The 23078-nt window shown below is 34.5% G+C and overlaps 1 protein-coding gene across 15 annotated transcripts in view; it reads left to right on the top strand.

The window, feature by feature from the left end:
- ROCK2 (Rho associated coiled-coil containing protein kinase 2) overlaps positions 1-23078 on the top strand; it is a 141499-nt gene that overhangs the window by 66325 nt on the left and 52096 nt on the right. For all 15 annotated transcript variants that reach the window (XR_005372093.1, XR_005372099.1, XR_005372098.1 and 12 more), the window contains exons 4-5: positions 12767-12904; positions 20828-21088. Coding sequence is in view for 8 of the 15 variants with exons in the window: in XM_038560779.1 (XP_038416707.1) it covers positions 12767-12904; positions 20828-21088 (399 nt within the window). In the remaining 7 variants the exon portion in view is untranslated. The remainder of the gene's footprint in view (positions 1-12766; positions 12905-20827; positions 21089-23078) is intronic.

The following is a 23078-nucleotide window of genomic DNA, read 5'->3' as shown; positions in this document are numbered from 1 at the left end:
TGTATTTGTATGTGTTGGTTCACTAGAGCTTCCATAACAAGATACCACCAACTGTGGCTTAACCAACAGAAATTTATTTTCTCAGTTCTGGAGGCTACAAGCTTGACGTCAAGGTGTTGGCGGGTTTGGTACATGTGCCTGATGTGTCGCTCTGTGTCCCAATAGCCTGTTCTTAGAGGGACACCAATCCATCAGATTGGATTAGGACCCACTCTAATAACCTCATGTTAATTTAATCACCTCTTTAATGTCCCAGTCTCCAGATACAGTCACATTCTGAGGTACTGGAGGTTAGGGTTTTAAAATATAGTGGGGTTGGGGTTGGACACAGCACACGTTCATTCCATAATTGTGTATATATGTTGGGATGAACTTTTTTAGTGAGGTTACTTTTTGAATAGATATGCGTGCTTACTTTGTTTATGGTTATTCAGTTACCTTGGACATAAATAATCCTCTTTGAAAAGAAAGTTACAAATTCTAGCTTTACAAATGTCTTCTTAAGGTAGCTATTTAGTCTTCGTATCTGTTAATAGAATATATATTGTTCTTTAATATTCCCTTGGTTAATTGTAGCAGTTTTTTAAAAAGGTTCTTAAAATTTATTAGAGGGGGCAGGGGCAGAAGGAGAGGGAGAAGCAGATTCCATGCTGAGCAGAAAGCCCAACTCAGGGCTTGATCCCAGAACTCTGGGATCATGGCCAGTGCTGAAGGCAGACACTTAACCAGCTGAGCCACCCAGGTGCCCCAGCAAATGTTTATTTAACGTCTGGAACCATTATAAGCACTGACAATATACTGTATAGGTAAACTACTCAGACAAAGCACCTGCATTCATGGAGCTTTTATTTTGAGCTGGCCACTGGTATAGTTTCAAAAAGAAATTGTGGTCTAGGTTCTAAAAATAGAGTTCTAAGTTAACTTTCTTAAGCATGGTGCATATTTGTTAGGAATTACCTAATAATAATTAGGTAATTTTGGAGGAGATGTATAAAAACAAGATTTCATGGTTTGTAGTGGAATTATTTTTAGCATTTTTGATTTTGAAGTTGTATCTTCTTATATTTGAGTTGGGGACCTTATCTTTAGCTGGTTTTGTGATGTTACCTACTCATTTTTCTTAACTGAAGCATTCATTGGGGCACTTGGGTGGCTTAGTCAGTTAGGCATCTGACTCGATCTTAGCTCAGGTCTTGATGTCAGGTTCATGTTCAGCCCCTGAGTTGAGCTTCACATTGGGCGTGGAACCTGCTTAAAAAAAAAAAAAAGTGCTCGTTGTATTTTTCCTAGTGGTAGTTTTATGTAAAAGTATGTAAATTAATATTTGAATGCATTCTCGCTCTAAAAGGTCTAAGTTGCTTAGAATTGGGTAGAATAAATTGTGAAAATCTCGTTTTATCATGTCTTTCTTTCATTTTCAAACATAAAGGTAACTAGTCTTTTGGTATCCCTTTAGTGCTTTGATTATTGTAAACATTTGGGAACTGTTAACAAATCTAGGGCCAAATTATTTTCAGTGGATATATATATTTTATTGTAATTGTTTTCATTCTAGGAAGTTAAAACATTTCTCTATTGAGTTATAAAAAATGCATCAATGCCAATTATTCTCCATTAAAAATTCTTTTATTTATACAACAGATATGTTCATAGTAGAATAAGAAAGTAAGTGATCATGATACTTTTTAAAATTCCTGCTTGTCCCACTACGGAGAGAGAACTATTTTTATTACTTCGATGTATAGCTTTCTGACTTCTGTTTCTTCTAAAGATATGCATAGCATATGGTTATCTTCTGTGTATTAAGGGATATTATATATGTGGTTTTGTAATTTGTGGTTTTTTTGATGTAACGCTAAATAATAATACACACTTTATAGCAATTACAATATTCCAGGCAGGCTTCATTTTTTTTAACTTAATTTTTTAAAAAAGATTTTATTTATTTATTCATGAGAGAGAGAAGCAGAGACATAGGCAGAGGGAGCCTGATGCGGGACTTAATCCCAGGATCCCGGGATCATGCCCTGAGCCGAAAGCAGATGCTTAACTGCTGAGCCACCCAAGTGTCCCTCCCAGCAGGCTTCTAAGCAACTTTTGTATAGTAGATGTTTTGTTTAGATAGATGTTGTTACTATTCATGCTCATTTGACAGATGGGGAAGTTCAGATAGAATGAAGAACCTGCCAAAGTTCTAACTTCTAAGTGGTTGAACTGAGATTTGAACCTAAGGTGAGGATTCGGCAGTTGATTTTCTTTGTTGTATGGTCATAGTCATTTTTCTGTGCCAGTAAATACAGACTTTGTATGTAACCTTATTGGCTGCATGGGGTTTCACTTTCTTCTTACTCAGCCTCCTACTAGTATATTAGTATTCAATTCTTTCTTGAAACACTATTCTTTCCTATGTTACTGGTTCTTCATAGTTTCTTTAGTGGTTCATTCTCCATCTGACTTCTAAATATCATAGTTCCAAAGGCTAGGCTCTTGTTTATTTGATCTCTGTTCTCTCCTAAGTCACTCTACTATTGCTGTGGCTTTAAATGTAATCTATATGATGTCAAGGTTCAGATTCATAGCTGCTACTCAGAATTTTCTAGTTTGCTCTCTCAACTCATATCCATGATGGCTTATTTGACATCTCCATTAAGATGTGTCGTATCTAAAACATGTGAAATTAGAATGCTTGATTCTCTCTCTAACTTATCCACAAAGATGTAACACATCTTAATAAATGGCTCCACTATCAACCCTGTTTTCGAGCCAAAAAATTAGGAATCCTTATTCTCTTTTGGTCATTTCTTAAATTTAACTTTCCAGTTAAGTCCTGCTCATAACAGTTCTCCACTCTTTTTTTTTTTTTTTTTTTTGGCGTTCACGGTCGCTGCTGTTATCCAAGATACTCTTTCCTTCCCAGTCAGGTATGAGCATCTCCTTTGTATCTTAATTTGTTTTCCATTTCTGCTGACAATATTTTCATCATTGGATTGTTGAGTTTGGAATGGCAAGTGCTATTGAAGAAACCATCAAGACCATGCTTATTAAATCTGTAATTCATGCTATCCAGGCTCAGGTGGACTCACATTACTGTTTGACTGTTTTCCCCATACTTCATATTCTTGTATTTTCATGTATCCCTCCTATCCTACTCTCATTTTGAGGTATATAGTAGAATCAATTAGGGGTTTTTCTAACATGTTTTGTGTTTTTCTTATTTCCCTTCTTATATAATAATATATAAAGGTTAGGAAATACGGATCTATCTGCTAATACAAACTGCTGCCAATTTGAACTTTTCAAAATATATTTATTGTATCTCGTTTGCAATTCGTGGCTCCCTTAACTACTGAATGAAGCATGACCTCTTCATCCTGGCCTTCTGGGTCCTTTTTTAAGATGTCACCAATATTATCTTTTTTTTTTTTCCACATTTTATCTTTTATCCTTACTTTTTGTTATGCTGTTCATTCTGAGCAGGCTACTCATTTCAGAGCATGCTCTTTGTTTTATTGTCTGTTTCTTCAATCACATTTCACTTTCTCTCTGTGTTTTATTTTTATTTTTTAAAAAATTTTTATTTATTCATGAGAGACACAGAGAGAGAGAGAGAGAGAGAGAGAGAGAGAGAGAGGCAGAGACGCAGGCAGTAGGAGAAGCAGGCTGCATAAGCAGGCTGCATGCAGGAAGCCTGACGTGGGACTCGATCCCAGGTCTCCAGGATCAGGCCCTGGGCTGAAGGCAGCGCTAAACTGCTGAGCCACCGGGCCGCCCTCTGTGTTTGTTTTAAAAGAAAACTTTTTCCTGTTACTCTCTTTCCTACCCTTTATCTGTGTGTGATCTTTCATCAGCATCTTTTAATTTATAATTTTATGTAATTTACCGTATTATGCTTTGTACTGTAGTTTCTGTGTATATTTCTTTGGATCCTTTTATGTTGTGAATTTTTTGAGAGTAGGAACCATGTCTTTTTTTTTTTTTTTAATAAAGATATTTATTTATTTATTTGACAGGGACTGAGCACAAGCAAGAGGAGTGGTGGGGAGAGGGAGAAGCGGGCTCCCTGTTGAGCAGGGAGCCAGACACAGGGCTTGATCCCAGAGCCTAAGGCAGCTGCTTAACTGACTGGCCACTAGGTGCTCTGGAACCATGTCTCTCGAATACTTTTGGCATTCCCATCAGGGGCTCGTAGCTACTTATCTGAAAATAGTTTACCAAATCTGTGGAGATTATCTTTAGTCAAGTACATAGTTTAGGAGCCACGAGAAAGGGAGAGCCCTCACCATGTAGTGATTTGTCAGTCCAACTGTAGACATTGGTAAGTGATATGTGTATGCAGCTAGATCATATCTGTGATTGGATTTTTCGTGTCTTTTTATATCCTGTACAATGCAGAACCTGAAACATACAAAGTTTTTATTGAAGTGACTTGATTATGATCCCTCATGATCCCTGGGCTCAGATGCTTCCTGGGATCCAGTGTGCTAAAGAGATACAGGCTCTGTGACAGGACTTAAGGCAGGTATGAGATGAGGGTCTTGGCTCTCCTCTCCCCCACTGGCTTGCTTTTAATTTAATTGGTTTAATCTGAGCCTCTAAAGTAGAATCAACTAGAAGGAAAGAGTATAGGGGAAATGATTTTCTAACACTTGTCATGTCAAGTCAAATTTTTAGTTCCTTTTTTGGAGTAAAACAGGCTTTTCTCTGGTTACAAAGTTATTTCTGAGTTGCAAGAATTATCTCCTTCCCTCTGTGTTATTGTAATTCCTGTATTCCTTCATTCAGTCTTGGCTGCCACAAGCAGGCATGTGTAGTAGTGAAAACCTTAGCAGCACACACTTAACTACTGCTGTCCATCAAGCTGGATTTTCTTATAAAGATAATCTATTGTAATTTTTGATATTAAAAACCAAATTGAAAATCTCAAATGGGGAATTTGGGCTAGAAGAATTTTTGAAAGCTTTTTGTCCACAAATGTTCTATGAGATCTAGGTCCATTTTAGGATTTTCCAAGCATGTCTTGTCTGTAGCTATTAGACTTAGGGATGTTTCATCTACTGAAAAGAATTTTTTTTTAAAGAAGTACATAATTTGCTATAGAAAATACAAATAAGCAAATATAAGAACATGGAAATCAGGGCAGCCCCGGTGGCGCAGCGGTTTAGTGCCGCCTGCAGCCTGGGGTGTGATCCTGGAGACCTGGGATCGAGTCCCGCATCGGGCTTCCTGCATGGGGCCTGCTTCTCCCTCTGCCTGTGTCTCTGCCTTTCTCTCGCTCTCTCTGAATGAATAAATAAATCTTTAAAAAAAAAAAAAAACATGGAAATCACTCAGAATTCTGTTAGTTGAGATAAAACCCTGTTAACTCTTTGGCCCTTTTTTGGTGTTATATATAGAGAGAGATGGGTGGGGGTGGGAGGAGGCATCTAGAGAATAGGAACAGTTTTTTTTTTTTTTTTTTTTTGTTATGTACTCAAACTGGTGATGTAGGTGAAACACGTGTAAAGGTTCATGATAGTATGAACTAAGTTCTACATTTACCTATAGTGGTATTAGATAACATTTTCATTGAGTATATTCTATGTGCTAAGTATTTATATTTATAGTCTCATTTTATCTTTGCAACAGTTCTATGAGATTCTTACATAGATGAAGTTCTGAAACTTAGGTTAAGTTAGTGGCCCCATAGTTCATAAATAGCTAGGATTTTCGCAGTTTTGTTGACATCTAAATCCATGCTTTTAAGCAGTACTCTGTACAACGTGGTAATGAATAGCTCCTATATCTGGCTGTTTATCCATCCGTATTGAATAGAGAAGGAACAAAGGAGAGTGTACAAAGATGCTGAGGGAGATTATAATAGAATCATTCAGAAAGAGACATCCTGAGGAGAAAGATCAGTGGAAACCAGCTTTTCTAAAGTAACAGCGCTTTATTGTAGTACTTTGTAATATTAGGCTAATGAATTTTAAAAGTATGAGGTAGATGTTTGGCATGAATACAACTGTTGCCTCTTAATGTTTGTTGTATAAATCAAGTCAAAGGCTACAAGCTGGTGGTTCCTAACTCTTGTGTTTTGAGCCAGTTAAGTGTCCTATCCCAGTAGTTTAAATCAAACTCAGGCCTCATTAAAACATCTACGCAAAATAGTCTTTATTTATTAAAAATTTTATAGTTCTCACATAGACATAGCTATAATTTTGTTCAATTTGTTGAATTGGATATTCAGCATTTTGCCAACCACAAGGCAGCCCCACAAATGAAAATTAATTTATACTCTGCCTAAAGGAGCTTTTGAAGCAGACATGTATATAACTAATTTTAATATTAGATTATGGTAAGTGCTATAGAAGCACACAGAGAGAAGTACTGTTGCATAAAGAATCAGCAAAAGTAAAGTGAATAAACATGTTTCTTGTGTTCAGAGAATTATACCTATGATGTGTGACATTTTGTGTATTTGAATGGTTTTTTTGTTCTAGGTTTGTTTTTATTTGTTTATCTAATTCATATATAAAAGATTAAAAATGGCGCCTGGTAATCTCAGCTGGTTAAGCATCCAACTCTTGATTTCAGCTCAGGTTATGATCTCAGTGTCATGAGATTGAGCCCCATGTCAGGCAGGCTCTGTGCTAGGTATGGAGCATGCTTAAGGTTCTCTCTGTCCCTCCCTCTCCTTCTGCACTCCCCTCCTCAACTTGCACTCTTCTCTCAAGAAAAGAATTTTTTAAAAAATAAATATTTAACTATTTTCTGTCAGCTGACAAACATCTTTTAGTTTCTGTTTATAGCTTTGCTTTAAATAATTTTTTAAAACTCTTGTCACAGTATGAGTCAAGGACTAGTAATATTGTAGTATATAGTAATTGGCTGACCCTTAATGTTTTATGGATTGCTTTTCTAATGAAATTAGGAAACTTTCACAATCTGATTTGTTCCTGGAATAAATGAAGATTTGAAGAGTGACATAAGTACAGAAGAAGGAGTACCTTAGCAGCCTCTTTCTAATAATACATTAAATATGTTTTTAAATATATGTAACATTTGACAGCATTGCTGGAATGAGCATTTGCTTTGAGCTAATTTGCTGATTTGATCCAAACAATTAAAAATCTGTCTGTTGTCGAGGGGATTTCTGGTTTTCAGATGAGGATCCTTTATCCCCCTCACCAACCCCCCAGTCCCCTGCCCACCACCCATGTTTTTATATTGCTTTCACATATGTTTGTTTTCAGCATTCTATAAATGTTCTATCAAATAAAAGGAATTGTTATTCCAGTTTAGTAATTTAACTAGATAGTTAGATAAATAGAATATGTGACCCTCATCATAACATTGACCCTTTGCATATAGGCTTTTTTTTAATGTAAAATTAAAGCTTACTGATATACTTCAAATTGTAGCATACTTTAAAATGAGAAGTGATGTAACTTATTGATATAATAACCAATAAGGGATATATCTTATTGATATATGATTTATATAATATATAGTATCAATCATTAATTGATCAGGCAGTTTTCCTTCTGGACTGTATTTTCTTTATATCCACAGCAATATTTTGTTTATTATATCACATACTGAGAGAGAATGTTAAAATTTCCATCTGAAATTATGGATTTGTCTGTTTCTATCTTTAGTTGTTACTTTTTGATTCACGAATTTTATTTATTTATTTATTTATTTATTTATTTATTTATTTTAAAGATTTTATTTATTCATGATAGAGAGAGAGAGAGAGAGAGACAGGCAGAGGGAGAAGCAGGCTCCATGCCCGGAGCCCAATGCGGGACTCGATCCCGGGACTCCAGGATCACGCCCTGGGCCAAAGGCAGGCGCCAAACTGCTGAGCCACCCAGGGATCCCCTGATTCACGAATTTTAAAGCTCATTTAATAGATGCATACATCTTTAGAATTTTTATGCCTTACTAGTGAATTATGCTCCTTTTATCTGAGTTTATCCCCCTTTTTTCTTTGCTTTGAAGTCTATTTTATCTGTTACTAATATTGCATTGTCAGTTTTCTTATCCTTGCTGTTTGTGTGGTAAATCTTTTTTTTGTCTTTTGATTTTCAGTCTGTTTGGTCTTCATATATAAAATATATGAGATAAAGTTTTTCTTTTGTGATCAATTCTGATAATTTCTGCCTATGAGTTGGTGTTTTAGTCTCTTTATATTTACTCATGTTTTATACTTTTAAAATTGTTTTTCAGGCCCTTGAGTCTCTGTTTTTTTTTTTTTTTTTCCATTTTGTCATTTTTCTCCTTATTCTTCAGATTTGATTTGTCTTCAGGTTTACAGACTTCTCTTCTGTCTCCATCCTTTATTTTTAAAAATTTTTAAAGATTTTATTTATTTATTTATTCATGAGAGACACAGAGAGAGAGGCAGAAACCTAGGCAGAGGGAGAAGCAGGCTCCTCACAGGGAGCCTGATGCAGGACTTGATCCCCAGACCCGGGATCATGCCCTGAGCCAAAGGCAGACGCTCAACCACTAAGCCACCTAGGTGTCCCTGTCTCCATTACTTTATTAAGCCTAGTTTCTAATAAATTTTTCATTTTTGTTATTTTTCAGTTATGGAAATCCAGTTTCTTTTTTATAGTTTGTGTTTCTCTGTTGATATTCTCCTCTCTTCACTCATTGTGACTACTTTTTCCTTATTTTCTTTAACATATTTTCCTTTAGTTCTTTGAACATATTTACAAGAGATATTTGAAGTATTTGTTAGCTGTAAGTCCAATGTTTTGGGGTGGTTTTCTATTGACTGCTTTTTTCTTTGATGATGAGCCACACTTTCCTTTTGTGACTAATAAATAATTTTTAGAATACATACTCGTCCTTGGAGATCTATGATAGAGATTTTTTGTTAGTTTGTTACTTTTTGTTGACGTGTTGATTTTCATTCTAATAATCTGTCCAATTACCTGATGATCATCCTTAACTTGTGCACACTGAATTTTATACTTCGTGCAAAAAGACCAGTTGTTTCCCAGGTCCTTTTAACTGGTAGAACTGATCCTCCAAACTCTGTTCCCCTTTTGATATTTAAGGGATTGGTGTTACTAGGTTTTGTTAGGTATTGCTCAAGTACCATGCTTTTAGCGCATGGTTCTTTCTCCTTAGATGTCTCATTTGAATGCCCAGGAAATAGCAAGGTTTCTCCATTCTTGTTTGGCTGGAAATTGATTGTTTTTCTAATGCTGTTTAACCTGCAGTGTCTCTGTTTTGTTACCAACCCCAGAGCAGTTACTCCATAGTAAACTTTGGGTACTTTCTCTTTGGATAGTTCAGCCCTTGGCCGAAGACTCACATGATACTTTTAGAGACCTTTTACATAGCTACTTATATTTCCTCTTTCTTGCCCAGCATAGTCCAGCCGCCTCATCTGTCTTGAATTCTGATCCCTGCCTCCTTGATTCAGCAGGACCACCTTACTTAGCTTAGATGATCACTTGTATGCTGGTTGGGATAATGCCTTCAAGCAGAGTGTCTGGGCAATTATGAGGTTGACTTGGGGAATTTTTCTTCTCTCAGGGATTATAGTCTTGTGCTGCCCAATTTACCAAGCCTGAAAACTCTTGCTTCATATATTTTACCATTTTGATTATTGCTTACAATGTGAGGGCTAGCTGGTGTCCGTTACTGTCTCATAGCCAAAAATGGATGATTTGGAGTACATGTCTTTATTGTTTCATGCTAAGACTTTTTCTGTCTTTTTTGTGAGTGATTCAACAAATAAAATTCTTAACCTGGGATTTGTTAGGAGAAAAAGTCTCTTTGGTAAAAAGGTACATACAGCACTTGTCTGATTTTCTAAAATTTTGTTATATAGTGTCTGATCTGTAAAGTGTGATAGTTCTTACATATCTTCTCGGGGAGGACATGAGCATTCCTTTGGTTTACCTTATTTTCATCAGCATAAGTACTGATTTTATATGTGAACAGTACTTGATGAGAGATAAGTAGAAATATTAGCAGTTGGATTTTTCTTAAAACTGGAAATTAATAGTTTGGCGAGTGATCAAATAAAAAAGTCTTTTTTTCACAGACATTAATTTGTTCATCAAATATTTAGTGAGTATCTATTTTAATTGCCGGTGTTGGCATTGTATTTGACACTGATGATGTAATGGAGAATAAAATAGGCATGGGTAGTCCCTACCTTTATTGAGCTTACATTCTAATGTGAGAGATACACAATAAAGCCAAGGAAACAACATTAAAAAAAATCACAAGTTATGGTATTTGCTAGGAGAAAAGCAAATGGAGTTCGAGGTAGAGAACAAGTTCCTACTTTGGATAGAGTGGTCACTCCTTTGAGAAGTTTATATTTTGGCTGAATGACAGAGCTAGTCTCTTTGAGGGAAAGGTGAAGTCAGTGACTGTGATTTATTTTCTGTTAACCTTCCCTGTACCTGTAAAGATACTGAGAAAAGGTATATTAGAGGAATTGAAAGAAGGTGGTAAGTATGGTTGAAGTATGAACAAGGGGAAAAAATGACAAGATTTAAATTGGGAAGGTAGTTGTAGGCTAGATCACTTAGATATCTGTAGATTTTCGTCATGAGCTCAATTGCCTCTTCTTTCATCTAACCCTCAGCAGGATGACCATTTAATTTGTTGTACAAATAATGGCATACTTCTGAGTAAAAAGGAGCAGTAACTGAATGGGTGACACTGCTGACCAATGTAATCTGACTCTGTTCTGGGGAAAGCATCCTAATTGTGGCTACACATGTGTATAAATGACCTAGATAAGTGAGTACTAGCATGGGTTCTGGATGCAGACTACTGTACCTTTGTTTTTAAAATTTGTATCTATTTGAGGGAGAGGGAGAGAGAGAGAGAACGAGAGAGAAGGTGGGCACCGGGAGGGGCAGAGGAAGAGGGAAAGGGAGAATCTTTAGCACTCTGTACTGAGCACAGAACCTGACACAGGACTCAATCTCATGACGACCTGAGCTAAAACCAAGAGTCAGACAAAACCAGTGCACCATCCAGGTGCCCCAGACTACTGTACCTTTACATCTTCATTTCTACTCGCTCTGTGACCCTCAGCAAGTTCATTTCTCTGTGCCTCAGATTTCTTATTTGTAACATGGGGAAATAACACTTCATTAGGATTGTGATGAAGATTAAATAATGCATTTATGAAAACACACTGTGCCTGGTATATAGTAAGCACCCACAAGTAAATTCATTGTTTTAGCAAATATTTATTCAAAGGTGGTTGTGTACCAAGCATTTTACTAGGCACTATGGATTAAGCAGTGAACAAAACACAAAAATCTTTTCTTTCATTGGGCTTGATTTCTAGTGCAAGAGATAATAAAATAAAAGTAAAAAATAAGGTGTAAGATGGTAATAAGTACAGTGAAGCAAAAGCAAGGAAGAAAGAATGGAATAGGGAATGTGTGGGCAGCAGAGTCTATGTAAATCCAGCAATAGCTTGATCATAGTAGGCCTCACTTAGAAGATAACATCTGAGCAGGGATCTGAAGGAAGTGAGGGCTGATTCCAGGCGAGAGAATCTCGTGCAGAGATGAAACTATTGGGGTTTTAAAACAGGGGTGACAGGAAATGGTTTATGTTTTTGAAGGATCACCACACGTGGGTAGGCAAGAGTCATAGCAGGGAAGCCAGTTTAGGTTATTGTAGGTAATGGAAATAAAAGATTTAGACCCCAGGGTTATCCGAGGAGGTAGTTAGAGATGATTGGATTCTGAAACTATTTGAAGGTAGGACTGAAATGATTTGCTGCTGAGTTTGATGAGCTGTGTGAAAGAAAAAGAGGATCCAAAGATTTTTAGCCAGAGCAACTAACTAAGAATGAAGATGCCATTTACAAAAATGAGGAAGACTTATGTAAAGGAATAAATTCAGAGGTAAAGATTTGGAATTCAGCTTTGCATGTCCTGTTAGATATCCAAATATAAATGCTAGCAGTCACTATTTTTTATTAATTATTTAGTAAACATTAACTATTATAATCATTAGGTATTTATTGCTCTGTGGTGGAGTTTGCTGTTTGGTATATCTAGGATTAAAATGATGGTCAGGGCAGCCCCGGGCGTGATCCTGGAGACCCGGGATCGAGTCCCACGTCGGGCTCCCTGCATGGAGCCCGCTTCTCTCTCTGCTTGTGTCTCTGCCTCTCTCTCTCTCTGAATGAATAAATAAATAAATCTTTAAAAAAAAATAAAAATAAAATGATGGTCAAAGAAAGATAAGTTTTTGTCCTTGTAGAAGTTACAATCTGATAAGGAAGATAAGAATTGATCAAATAATCATATTGTTGGTAGTTTTTTTTCCTTAAAATTAAAAAAGACCTTTTAAATAAGATACTTTGAAAGAAATAAAGATGACTTAACAAAATCACAAATGTCCCTTGATATGTGAATTTGCTAGGTTCTTCTGTTCAGATAGTGAGCAATACATGTACATACCTTGAAAGTTTCTCATTTAACTGTATCTGTTCTTAAAATTGGGTAGCTTAATTACCATAAAGGAATGAAGCTTTATGAATTCATGGAACCTAGCATTTAAAGGTATTGTGTATTTCATGAAATATTTAGGCTGTTGGGAATTTTCTCATTTTTTTCCCATTAAAAATGTTATGCTTTTACTTTTTGTCAGCTAAACATCATTTTGTTTTATAACTAAAATCTTTTTTTTAATAACTAAAATCTTAATAATAGAATATAGTATGATCCATTGTTTACCTTTCTCTCACAAAATTATTTTCATGTTTTAAAAAAATCTACAGGTTCGTCATAAAGCATCACAGAAGGTGTATGCTATGAAGCTTCTTAGTAAGTTTGAAATGATAAAAAGATCAGATTCTGCTTTTTTCTGGGAAGAGAGAGATATTATGGCCTTTGCCAACAGTCCCTGGGTGGTTCAGGTAAGCACACAGACCTTTACAAATTTATTTCCCCCCTTTTTTTTAATTAAAATTCAGTTTGCCACCATATAGTATAACAACACCCAGTGCTCAGTTTATTTCCCTTTATTGTGTTTATCATTCATAAAATATGATTTTTTATACTTAAAGTCCTATAACTCACATAGTAACAATGCAGTCATTTTTACTAAGCTCGGATTCAATATACTTGTTTAATGTTCCTAAATAGTATGTCATATAGACATGACATGTAATACTTAAATGGTGTATGAAAGCAAGTATTTGCAACTTTTAAAGAATTCCTTTATGAACAATTTGGTTACCAGTATGCTGCTATTCCCTGCCTACACTCTCTTGTGATTTACATAATAGGAACAATAATAAGCCTGTCTCAAAAAACCCAAAACTTCCTACAATAAAAATTTTGAAAATTTTCCCATAGTCATTTATATATTACCTATAAGACAGTATTGTGCTTCCTAATTCAGCCTCTTGACTGTAAAGTAAGGAATTTATGGTTGTATCTTATGTCCCTTTCAATTATACTCCTCATTAACTTTGCTTCTCTGAAGGTGTATTTATACTAATACCTAATTCTGCACACATTTTTGAACAAATATCCTAAGATTAGAGATGTACCAATGCATGTTCAGAATGTTACCTTAAATGATTTGAGGGTTTGATAATCTTGCTTGTGGAAGGCAATTTGCAGGTAAAAAATTTGCCACATAGATGACTATGTAATTTAAAAGCTCATTATTACTTTTTTAATGATGTTGAGCCCCAGTGCTTTCTCTCTACTTAATTTTTTTTATTGTTGCTAGTGAATAAGAGTTCTGATATGTGTAGCTAAAACTAAAGTTTTTGTAGCAAATTATATATCATGATAATTTAATTAAGGAATGGTGGTAATAAATTATTCCACTTTTAGCTTTAAATTGCTTTCATAGTAAAGAATCATTGCCTTTTCTAGTTTATCGTTTCATACACTGATGTATTTGATCTTTAATTCAGCTAAGTGGACCTTTATAAAGAGTTCATTGAGATAAAGAGTTAATGGATCTTTGGAAGCCTGTCAACAGTGAAACCTTGTAAATTGAAAAAATAACATTATAATTCTGGCTTTCATTTGTTTATCTCTATGGTAAAGGGTATTCCATGCACCATCATTGTATTTGTATGTTTGAAATGTATAACTTTGTGGGGAAACTTGTCAAAATGACTGACTTCTTTCTATTTATTGATTTAATTTAGTGATTTTTCAATATATTTATAGAGTTTTACTGTATTTATATTAGTATATTTTTAAAGCTTCAATATATTTATAGAACATTTTGGTGCCTCAAAAAAGAAACCCAGAATCAATTGGCATTTATTCTCTAATCCTCCCTGTCTTCAACTCCTGGCAACCACTAATCTGCTTTCTGTGTATGTGGATTTGCCTATTAAGGGTATTTCGTGTAAATGGGATCATACAATATGTGATCTTTTGTGATATCTTTTTTCATTTAGCATAATGTTTTCAGTATTCATTCATGGTATAGCATGTATCAGCCCTTCATTTCTTTTTATGGCTGAATAATCGTCTGTTGTATAGATATCCCACATTTTATTTGTTCATCAATTAATAGACACCTAGGTTGTTTCTGTTTTTTGGCTATTGTGAATAATGCTGCTATGAATTCTTTCACATGGATTTTGGTACATATGTTCACACATTTGTGTTAGGGATCTGTACCTTGCAGTGAAATTAATGGGTTATAGGATATGCCTGTAATCAATTTTGGTAGATTATTCCTAACAGTTTACCAAATCTCAGTGCTTATTTTTTTTATTACTGTTCAATATTTAAACGGATGAAGGCCCTCATACTTTGTTACAGCACTCTTTTTGGAGATGGCTCTTACCTTTCTTACATAAATTATGATACAACATAAATCTTTGACCTATCGTATTTGACACATAAGATACATTCTTAGTGTGATTTGAATTCCATAGATGAATGTTGGCGTATTTAAAAAACTTATTTGCTGATAGAGAAGACTTTTTTTTAAAGCCATCTGTTATATTCAGTTTGCTGTGTTGCCTGTTTTTCTAATGTCCATACTTTCATGGTGAACACCTCCTTACTTTTCTGTACAGTTTCACATACCCAAGTTGGTGTGTACCCTTGAATACTTCCAGTTTACTTTTAGATTTTTTTTTTTTTTTTTTTTTTTTGGTAAAGAGTTTATTTATGAGAGAGACACAGAGAGAGACATAGGCAGAGGGAGAAGCAGGCTCCCCACAGGGAGCCTGATGGCGGACTCCATCCCAGAACTCTGGGACCACGTCCTGAGCCAAAGGCAGGAGCTCAGCCCATGAGCCACCCACGCATCCCTACTTTTAGCTTTTTTAAAATTTAAGTTTAGGTATCTTCTTTAATCCTCTCAATCTAGTTTCCTTCCTGTTTTCCTTTTTGTCTCATGAGTTTGTTTTTTTTTTTTATTTTTTATTTTTTTAATTTTTTTATGAGTTTATTTGTTGAAGAAACCTGGTTTTTGCTGATTACATCCTTGTGTAGTTTAACGTGTTCCTCTCTTGTTTGTATTTTTTGAGTTGCTAACTGGAGATACAGGATCAGAATCACGTGTGATTTTTGGGAGAGTGTCAGGACAACTTCAAGGATAGTGTTTTGTTCTATTAGGAAGCTAATGTCTGCTTAATTCTCTGTTATTTTACTAGCTATTTGTGCATAAATCCCAGGTCCATTAATTTATTAGGGATTTTAAAAATGGTGATATTCCAATCCTTACACCCTAACCCTGAGCCATCCTTTTTTATTATAGTGACTGGAATAATTCTATAAAGAAAATATTCCCCATTTACTATTTGGTTACCCAGTAGTACAATTCACAGAGGGACAGGATAAATACTTTATTCTTTCCGTGTGTTTACTAGTTTTCAAAGTAAGGAATTAATTTCCTTTTATCCTTAAAGGTGAACAGTTTTGGGGGGAGTTACCAGTTGAACTTAACAGACTTGAAACCTATTTGATGTGTTTTAGTCCTTTGAGTATATTATTGATGCTCAAATTGTGACACCTTTGGCAAATGACATCCTGTTCAGGTTGGTTCCTGAGTCCTTTGGACATAGATGTAGCAGCCTTTGATACTTACTCTCTGATATAATGGGATGTTCCAGACCAATCTTGTACATTTTCTGTCCTTGACATGGTGGATTAATTGTGCTTTAGGTTCATCTTTTATACGCATGTGAATATTTCCTTAGAATAGATTCCTAGCATTGAAGCTGCTAGGTCATATAGTGTGCACATTTGACATTTTGATAGTGCCAAATTGCTGTGTAGAAAAAAGATTTTAACAAGTCTATATTACTCTAATTGTTTATCATTTTTATTTCACTACATTTTTAGCCGATACTGGATATTGTAGTTATTTAAAATTTTTGTTGGTTGCATCCTCAAGTAAAAAAGATGTTACTGTGCTAGGTTGCATTTTCTTGGTTAATTCTGAGGTTCAGGACATTTCATATGCTTGTTAGTAATTTGTATTCTTTCATTGCTTATCCCATTTTTCTATGTGTTGCTTTTTAAAAATTTATTTATTAGAATACTGATAGACCTTGTATATTAATCCTGTGTTACATATGTTGGAAATCTATTCTCTTGGACTGTTATTTGTTCCTTACTGAGTTTTTAAATATAGATCTAATCAATTCTATTTATACTATATTTTGATTCTTGCTGGGGAATACCTTCCCTAGCCCAGTATTATGAAAACATTCTTTTATACTTACACTTTTTTATATTTTAATTTTGGGAGGGGCAGGAGTCTGAGTCACTAGGAACTTATATTTTTATATGAAGTAAGATTTGTTTTTCCCAAATAGGCAGCCATTTTTCCCAATGCTGTTTATAGAAAAGCCTGTCTTTTTCCCATGAAGTAAATGAAATGTTCTTTATATCATATACTAATTTACCATATACACATGAATTTCTTTTAACTCTGTTCTATTAATTTGATTTGTTATTTCTTCCTGCACTAAAATAACATTGTTTAAATTTCTGTAGTTTTTCATATATTTTGGTATTTGGTAGGGGGCCAGTCTTTTCACGGATGTCTGTCTGTCTGTCTCCCTCCCTCCCTCCCTCCCTTCCTTCCTTCTTTCCTTCCTCCCCCCCCCCACCCCCCGCAGGAGGAGAGGGAGACGCAGACTCCCTGCTGAGCAGAGAGCCTGACTCAGGGCTTGATCCCAGGACCCTGGGATCATAACCTGAGCCAAAGGCAGACTCTTAACTAGACCCCCTCAATGGCAGAGTTTAATGGATTTTTGAAACATGGATATTTGCTTTACACTTACATTCAGGTCAGAAAAATGCTGTTGGAACTGTGGGACTGTAGTTTGAGCTCAGAAAATACATCCATTGCCAATTTGTATAGAAGTGGAAATCTCACTTCTGATTTTGATAGCATGGAAAGCATAAAAAGTTTGATGTTTGATGTTGTCATTAAAAATTTAAATTAAAAATTTTAAATTTTATGGGGTGCCTTGGCTCAGTCAGTTAGGTGTTGACTCTAGGTTTTGGCCTAGTCATGATCTCAGGATGGTAGGATTGAGCCCTGCCTCCAGCTCCATGTTTAGTGGGGAGTCTGCTTGGTGTTCTCTCTCCTTCTCCCTCTGCTCTTTCCTCTTTTGCTTGCACCTACTCTCTCTCTAAAATAAATAAATAAATTTTTAAAAAATGTAAGTTTTGCATATAAGTGCTATTTACCTTGTCATTTTAGGTTGTATTAATTAAGAAACGTTAATTAAGAAAGTTATCAAGCCTGCTTCTAAAACTAATTTAGAAAGCCTTTCAGTGTTCCATAGTAGTAGTTGAGAGTGGTCTTGATCGGACAGATTTCAGTCTCAGCTCTAAGATTGCAATGAAATTTTACCAGTGCCAAGCCACTGAACTGCTGTGTGGTAGAGTGAGGATATTCAGCATCTATTTCTGACAAAAAATTCACAGAACAGATAATGATAGTTGTTAAGTCCACAAGAGCAAATAGCAACCATTAATACTGCTCATTTATTTATTACACGAGAGATTCAAATATATTTTCCACTGAGTACTTATTGATCGGTATTACAGAGAATAAACAGATTTGAAGTATCACACATTTTCACAAGCTTTGTAGATTAATCCAGTGAAGCCTTTTTCTGTTCCACATATATTTTTACCACCATCGTTTGTAAACACACCTTACCAAATTCTAGCTTAGGTTGTACTCAATTAGTGTTTTCTCAACTTCTTTGAAACTGTTTTTGCCTGTAGTTCATCTGTGCAGACTGTTTATAGAGGCTAATTCTTTACTCACATCAAGCTTGGCACTTACTTCTCCAATAACGGGTAATGACTGCATGGTATTAGTAACATCTGTTGGCTCATCAAGAGCCGAGGAAAACCACTGAAAATCATTCGCCTTGTTTTGAAATTGACTACTGATATTGCCACCAGTGTCCTCAACTCTTTGAGCAGCTGTTTTTGAAAGACAGTCTTGCGTTGAGTTTTCTCTAGACGAATTTCTTCAGCTGATGCAATCAAACACAACTAAATTCACCATTGGTAAATATCTGTTCTTGCTTGCCTAATAAATAAGCCATCTGGAAACGTTGTCTTACATACATTTAGCAAATTTTAACATTTTTCCATTGTTAATTTTAATCTTTTAATTTTGAAAACATTACGAGAATCCTTGAAATACTTGATGTACTCCTACCCAGTCTTTTCTCCCTTTTTTTCTTCTGAAAGATAGCTGCTGTCCTAAAACTCAGTGTATTGTTTTACTGTACTCAATCCCTCCATTTCTTTCCTGATTAGATCCTCTGTCAACCTCTTATTTTCCCACTTGATTTTTGACTAATTCAAGTTTTTATTTATCTGTTGAGTCTATGTAAATTTTTTAGTGTTAAGATTTTTTTGTTTTATTTACAAAATAACACATTTTTTTGCTTTTTAATTATTTTCTTCTTTTTTTATTTTATTTTATTTATTTTATTTTATTTTTTTATTTTCTTCTTTTAAAAAAATTTCTTAGCTCTGTTTTCGTGGGTTTATATTGTTCTTTTCTAGTTTCTTTATGTGCCTAATTTTTATTGTCTTAATTTTCCAATGCAAGTATCTTTTTAAATATTGGATAGTGAAAGGATAAAGAGAGATACCTATAAATGCATTTGAAGTTATAAATTTCCTTCTTGAGTTCTGCTTTAATTTTATCATGCTTTTTTAAAAAAATGATTTTATTTATGATATACACATAAATACTTAAAACAGGTGCAGAAAGATTTATCACAAAGCAAACACCCATGTATTCACTACCCAGGTCAAAAAATAAACATTGCCATAATAAGTCCAGAGGTTCTCTTGTACTCTTTCCCAATCACTGCATTCATGTATTCCTCCCAGAATAGCCACTCTTCTGCCTTTATTGGTAATCATTTCCTTGCTTTTCTTTCGAGTGTACCACCTAAATCAGCACTCAGGGCCTATAGTTTTCCTGCTTATTGAATTTTTTTTTTTTCTTATTGAACTTTATATGCGGTATCACTGAATATCTCTCTTCTTTTGTATCTAGCTTTTTTGTTCAACATTATATTGGCATGAGTGATCTACATTGCTACAATTTAATAATTTCATTGCTGTGTTTTATTCCATTATATGTATTTACCATAATTTGTTGGTATATTTCAAAATTTTGTTACAAGTAATGTAAGTGTTCTTGTACTTATTTCTGTTGGGTTTATTCCTAGGAATGGCATTTTGGGGTACTTAAATCAATCTCAGTAGGTGGTGACAGCTTCTTTTTCAATGTGGTTATAGAAGTTTAGTTTATAAGTTCCCTTTGTCCTTGTCAGCACTTGGTATTATCAGTTTTAAAATTTTTGGTCATTTTTGTGCATGCAGATTGGTGTCTCAGAGTAGTTTAAATTCATCTTTCTCTAATGACATTTCATACCTTTTCATCTTTGAATATCTTTTTTTTTTGTGAAATACCTGCTTAATTCTTCATCTGTTGATTTAAAATAACTGATTTGTAGGGATTCTTTTTATTTAAGTGTAAGTTCTTGGTTTTGTTCTGTTTTCCCTATGAGTTTGTAGAAACCTTTCCTGTTTGCATTGCTTGCTTCAAGGGTGTGGTTTGGGATATGTTGGGAATGTACAAATAACTTATAAATTTGTGGTTCCTATGTATCTGGGGGGGGGGGGTGTCAGTAGCAATTTAGCTTGGTGTGATTTCTCTGGTCCCAATGTCACTGCTTTAGTCTGGGTGCCAGTAGCATTGCCCCCTGCTGCTTATTAACAAGATGATAGGGGATAGGAGAGGAACAGGCCCTGTTGTAGATGTGTTCACCAGGGACTCACTCTTGTACAGTGCTCTGGTGCTTACTCCCTGTGCTTACAGCCATTGAATGTGGTATCATTGAAATTTTTCTCAACTGCTCCTGCCTCTTCAGCTTTCTTCTTTGTAAATTACGTGGAGTAGCTTGCTTTGTTTTCAGAAAGCTGTTTTTTTTTTTTAAACTATGAATTCTTCTGTCATTCTTTCACCTTTTATGTCCCTCGTTCTGTTTCTCTTTTAAAATATCTCTATTTAAATAGATTCTTGTGTTTTCTAAGAAAGAAAATGATTCATTTATGTATATTTTGTCAGCATGCAGAAGTAACCATATAAAAAGTTTTGTCTCATACCTGTTTTCCATTAGAGATGTCCAAATCTAAAATCAAAGATTTCATAAAATTCAACCAAAATTCTTTTGGTTGTAAAATACCTTGTATTTTTCAATAGTAATAATTGTTTTGGATTTTGTCCCATTTAAACTTTAGATTTTCTTTCTTTCCTAAAAACTTTTTTTTTCTCTTCTTGTTTTGTTTTACAGCTCTTTTGTGCTTTTCAAGATGATAAGTATCTGTACATGGTAATGGAGTACATGCCTGGTGGAGATCTTGTAAACCTTATGAGTAACTATGACGTGCCTGAAAAATGGGCCAAATTCTATACTGCTGAAGTTGTTCTTGCTCTGGATGCCATACACTCCATGGGCTTAATTCACAGAGATGTAAAGCCTGACAACATGCTCTTGGATAAACATGGACATCTAAAGTTAGCAGATTTTGGCACATGTATGAAGATGGATGAAGTAAGTAATAAGTACAAAAAAAAAAGCTAGTTTTTAAAAACAAAAATAAAAGAAACTTCAAATCTCGACTTTATAGTTTTAAACAAAGATAAATTTAGTTTTGCTGTGTAGTGACTTAAACAAAATAAAACTTTTTTTTTTTTTTTACTGATCATTCATCTAGCTACAGAGTGCTTTATTTCTTATATAGTACTAGATTTGGCAAATATAAGGGACATACGGATACAGATAACTTAGATATCTCCCCATAGAATGGTGACAAGTAATTGCTATCAATTAAAACTAGCTCATGTGCAAAATGATCCAGGTGAAGAATAGGACACAAAATATGAATTAAAGGTACATGAATATTATGTCCATCACCATTATTTCTGTATTTTTCCTTTAAAAAAATGAGGTAAGAAGTTTATGTTATACTGTCTGCTACCAACCCTATCTGCATCAACCATATCGAGTAAATTTAAGGCCATCATCTATTGTGTACTTTACCTGTTGAACAATTCACATTATAATTAATAGATTCAGTAGTTTTAACCTCACAGCCAATTATGATGTTGATTTATTTTTGTTTCAAAATTTATATCTCACCTTTTTCTCTGTAAGTATACTATATATAATTTCTGGCAGTAATTCCTGATGGGGAGAATAATTTTATTTTTATTTTTTTATTTTTATTTTTTTGTTTCCCTGTTGGATCTGGAGGGTAACTTACATGTATCAGACTCTAAGTGTTAATTATGTTGACAGCAAACTAGATATTTTTTGTGTGGTTTTTATAACCTTCCAGTGTGCTTATATATCTAATCATATTTCTTAACAAAAATACCTTTTTTTTTAACTTTGTAAAAAATTTTTTATTTACATTCAATTAATTAACATATAATGTATTAGTGGTTTCAGAGATAGAGGTTAGTGATTCATCAGTCTAATACAACACCTGGTGCTCATCATATCACGTGCCCTCCTTAACGTCCCATCACCCAGTGACCCCATCCCCCAACCCTCCTCCTCTCCAGTGACCCTCAGTTTGTTTCCTGTGATTGAGTCTCTTATGATTTGTCTCCCTCTCTGATTTTGTCTTGTTTTATATCTTATTAAGATGTTTATTTTTAATTAAGTTGATTTTCTTTTCTCTTTACCTCTTATTCATGTCACCCATGTGACGCTTTTATAAATCATACTGTCTTCATCAGCATTCTGTATTCTTCCAAGCTCAGCTCAGATTTTACCTCATTTGGAAAGTTCTTCCTGATAATCCTAATCTGACTCTCCTATAATAATAATCACTATAATCTAATAATCACTCTGGTAATGTTTTTAGTTATTTAGAATTTGTGCTGTGTTCATAGGCTGTTTTCATGTATCTAGGTTTGTATGCTGTGTTTGCTCAAGTAAAACTTAACATTCCTTTCTTCTTTGGTCTTCTTCATGTATATGTCACTGTGTCCATGTTCTGCATACATCAGTCAGTGTTTAATAGATAGAGCATTTGTCCCTAAAGCTCCCTCTTGTGGTGTTTATCATACTACAGTGTGAAATGGTTAGTAGTAAAAATTATCTTTATTTTTTTTTATTTTTTGTAAAAATTATCTTTAATTAAAATACAGTATAAAAAATTTTCTAATAGAATGCTAAACTTTTTTTATGTCTCTTGTGCATAATGAGTGATGTTTATGTGCTGTGGTTCCATGAGTGTATTCTGATTTTAATTAAATCAAAAACTTTTGGGAGGATGTAGAGAAGTCACACTATGTTTTTAGGGTAGGTAGTGATGGTTAGGGAGAAAAGGGTATAGAGTGTGAGGAACAGGACAGAATATGGTTTTTCTAGAATAATTTTATAAGCATATAAGTAAATACTAAATTTAGCAATTTAAATCTCTTACATTGTCTCTTTATAAGACAAAGTAAAATGTGGCTTATATAATTTTATTTGCTATTTTTTCAAGTACATATAGCTCAGCTAATAATCCTGCTTGGTTCATCACTTA

The sequence above is a fragment of the Canis lupus genome, chromosome 17, assembly GCF_011100685.1.
Source record: "Canis lupus familiaris isolate Mischka breed German Shepherd chromosome 17, alternate assembly UU_Cfam_GSD_1.0, whole genome shotgun sequence".
Classification (NCBI taxonomy): Eukaryota; Metazoa; Chordata; class Mammalia; order Carnivora; family Canidae; genus Canis; species Canis lupus.
Note: the sequence above shows the minus strand (reverse complement) of the source record. Positions and strands in the feature narration are given on the sequence as shown.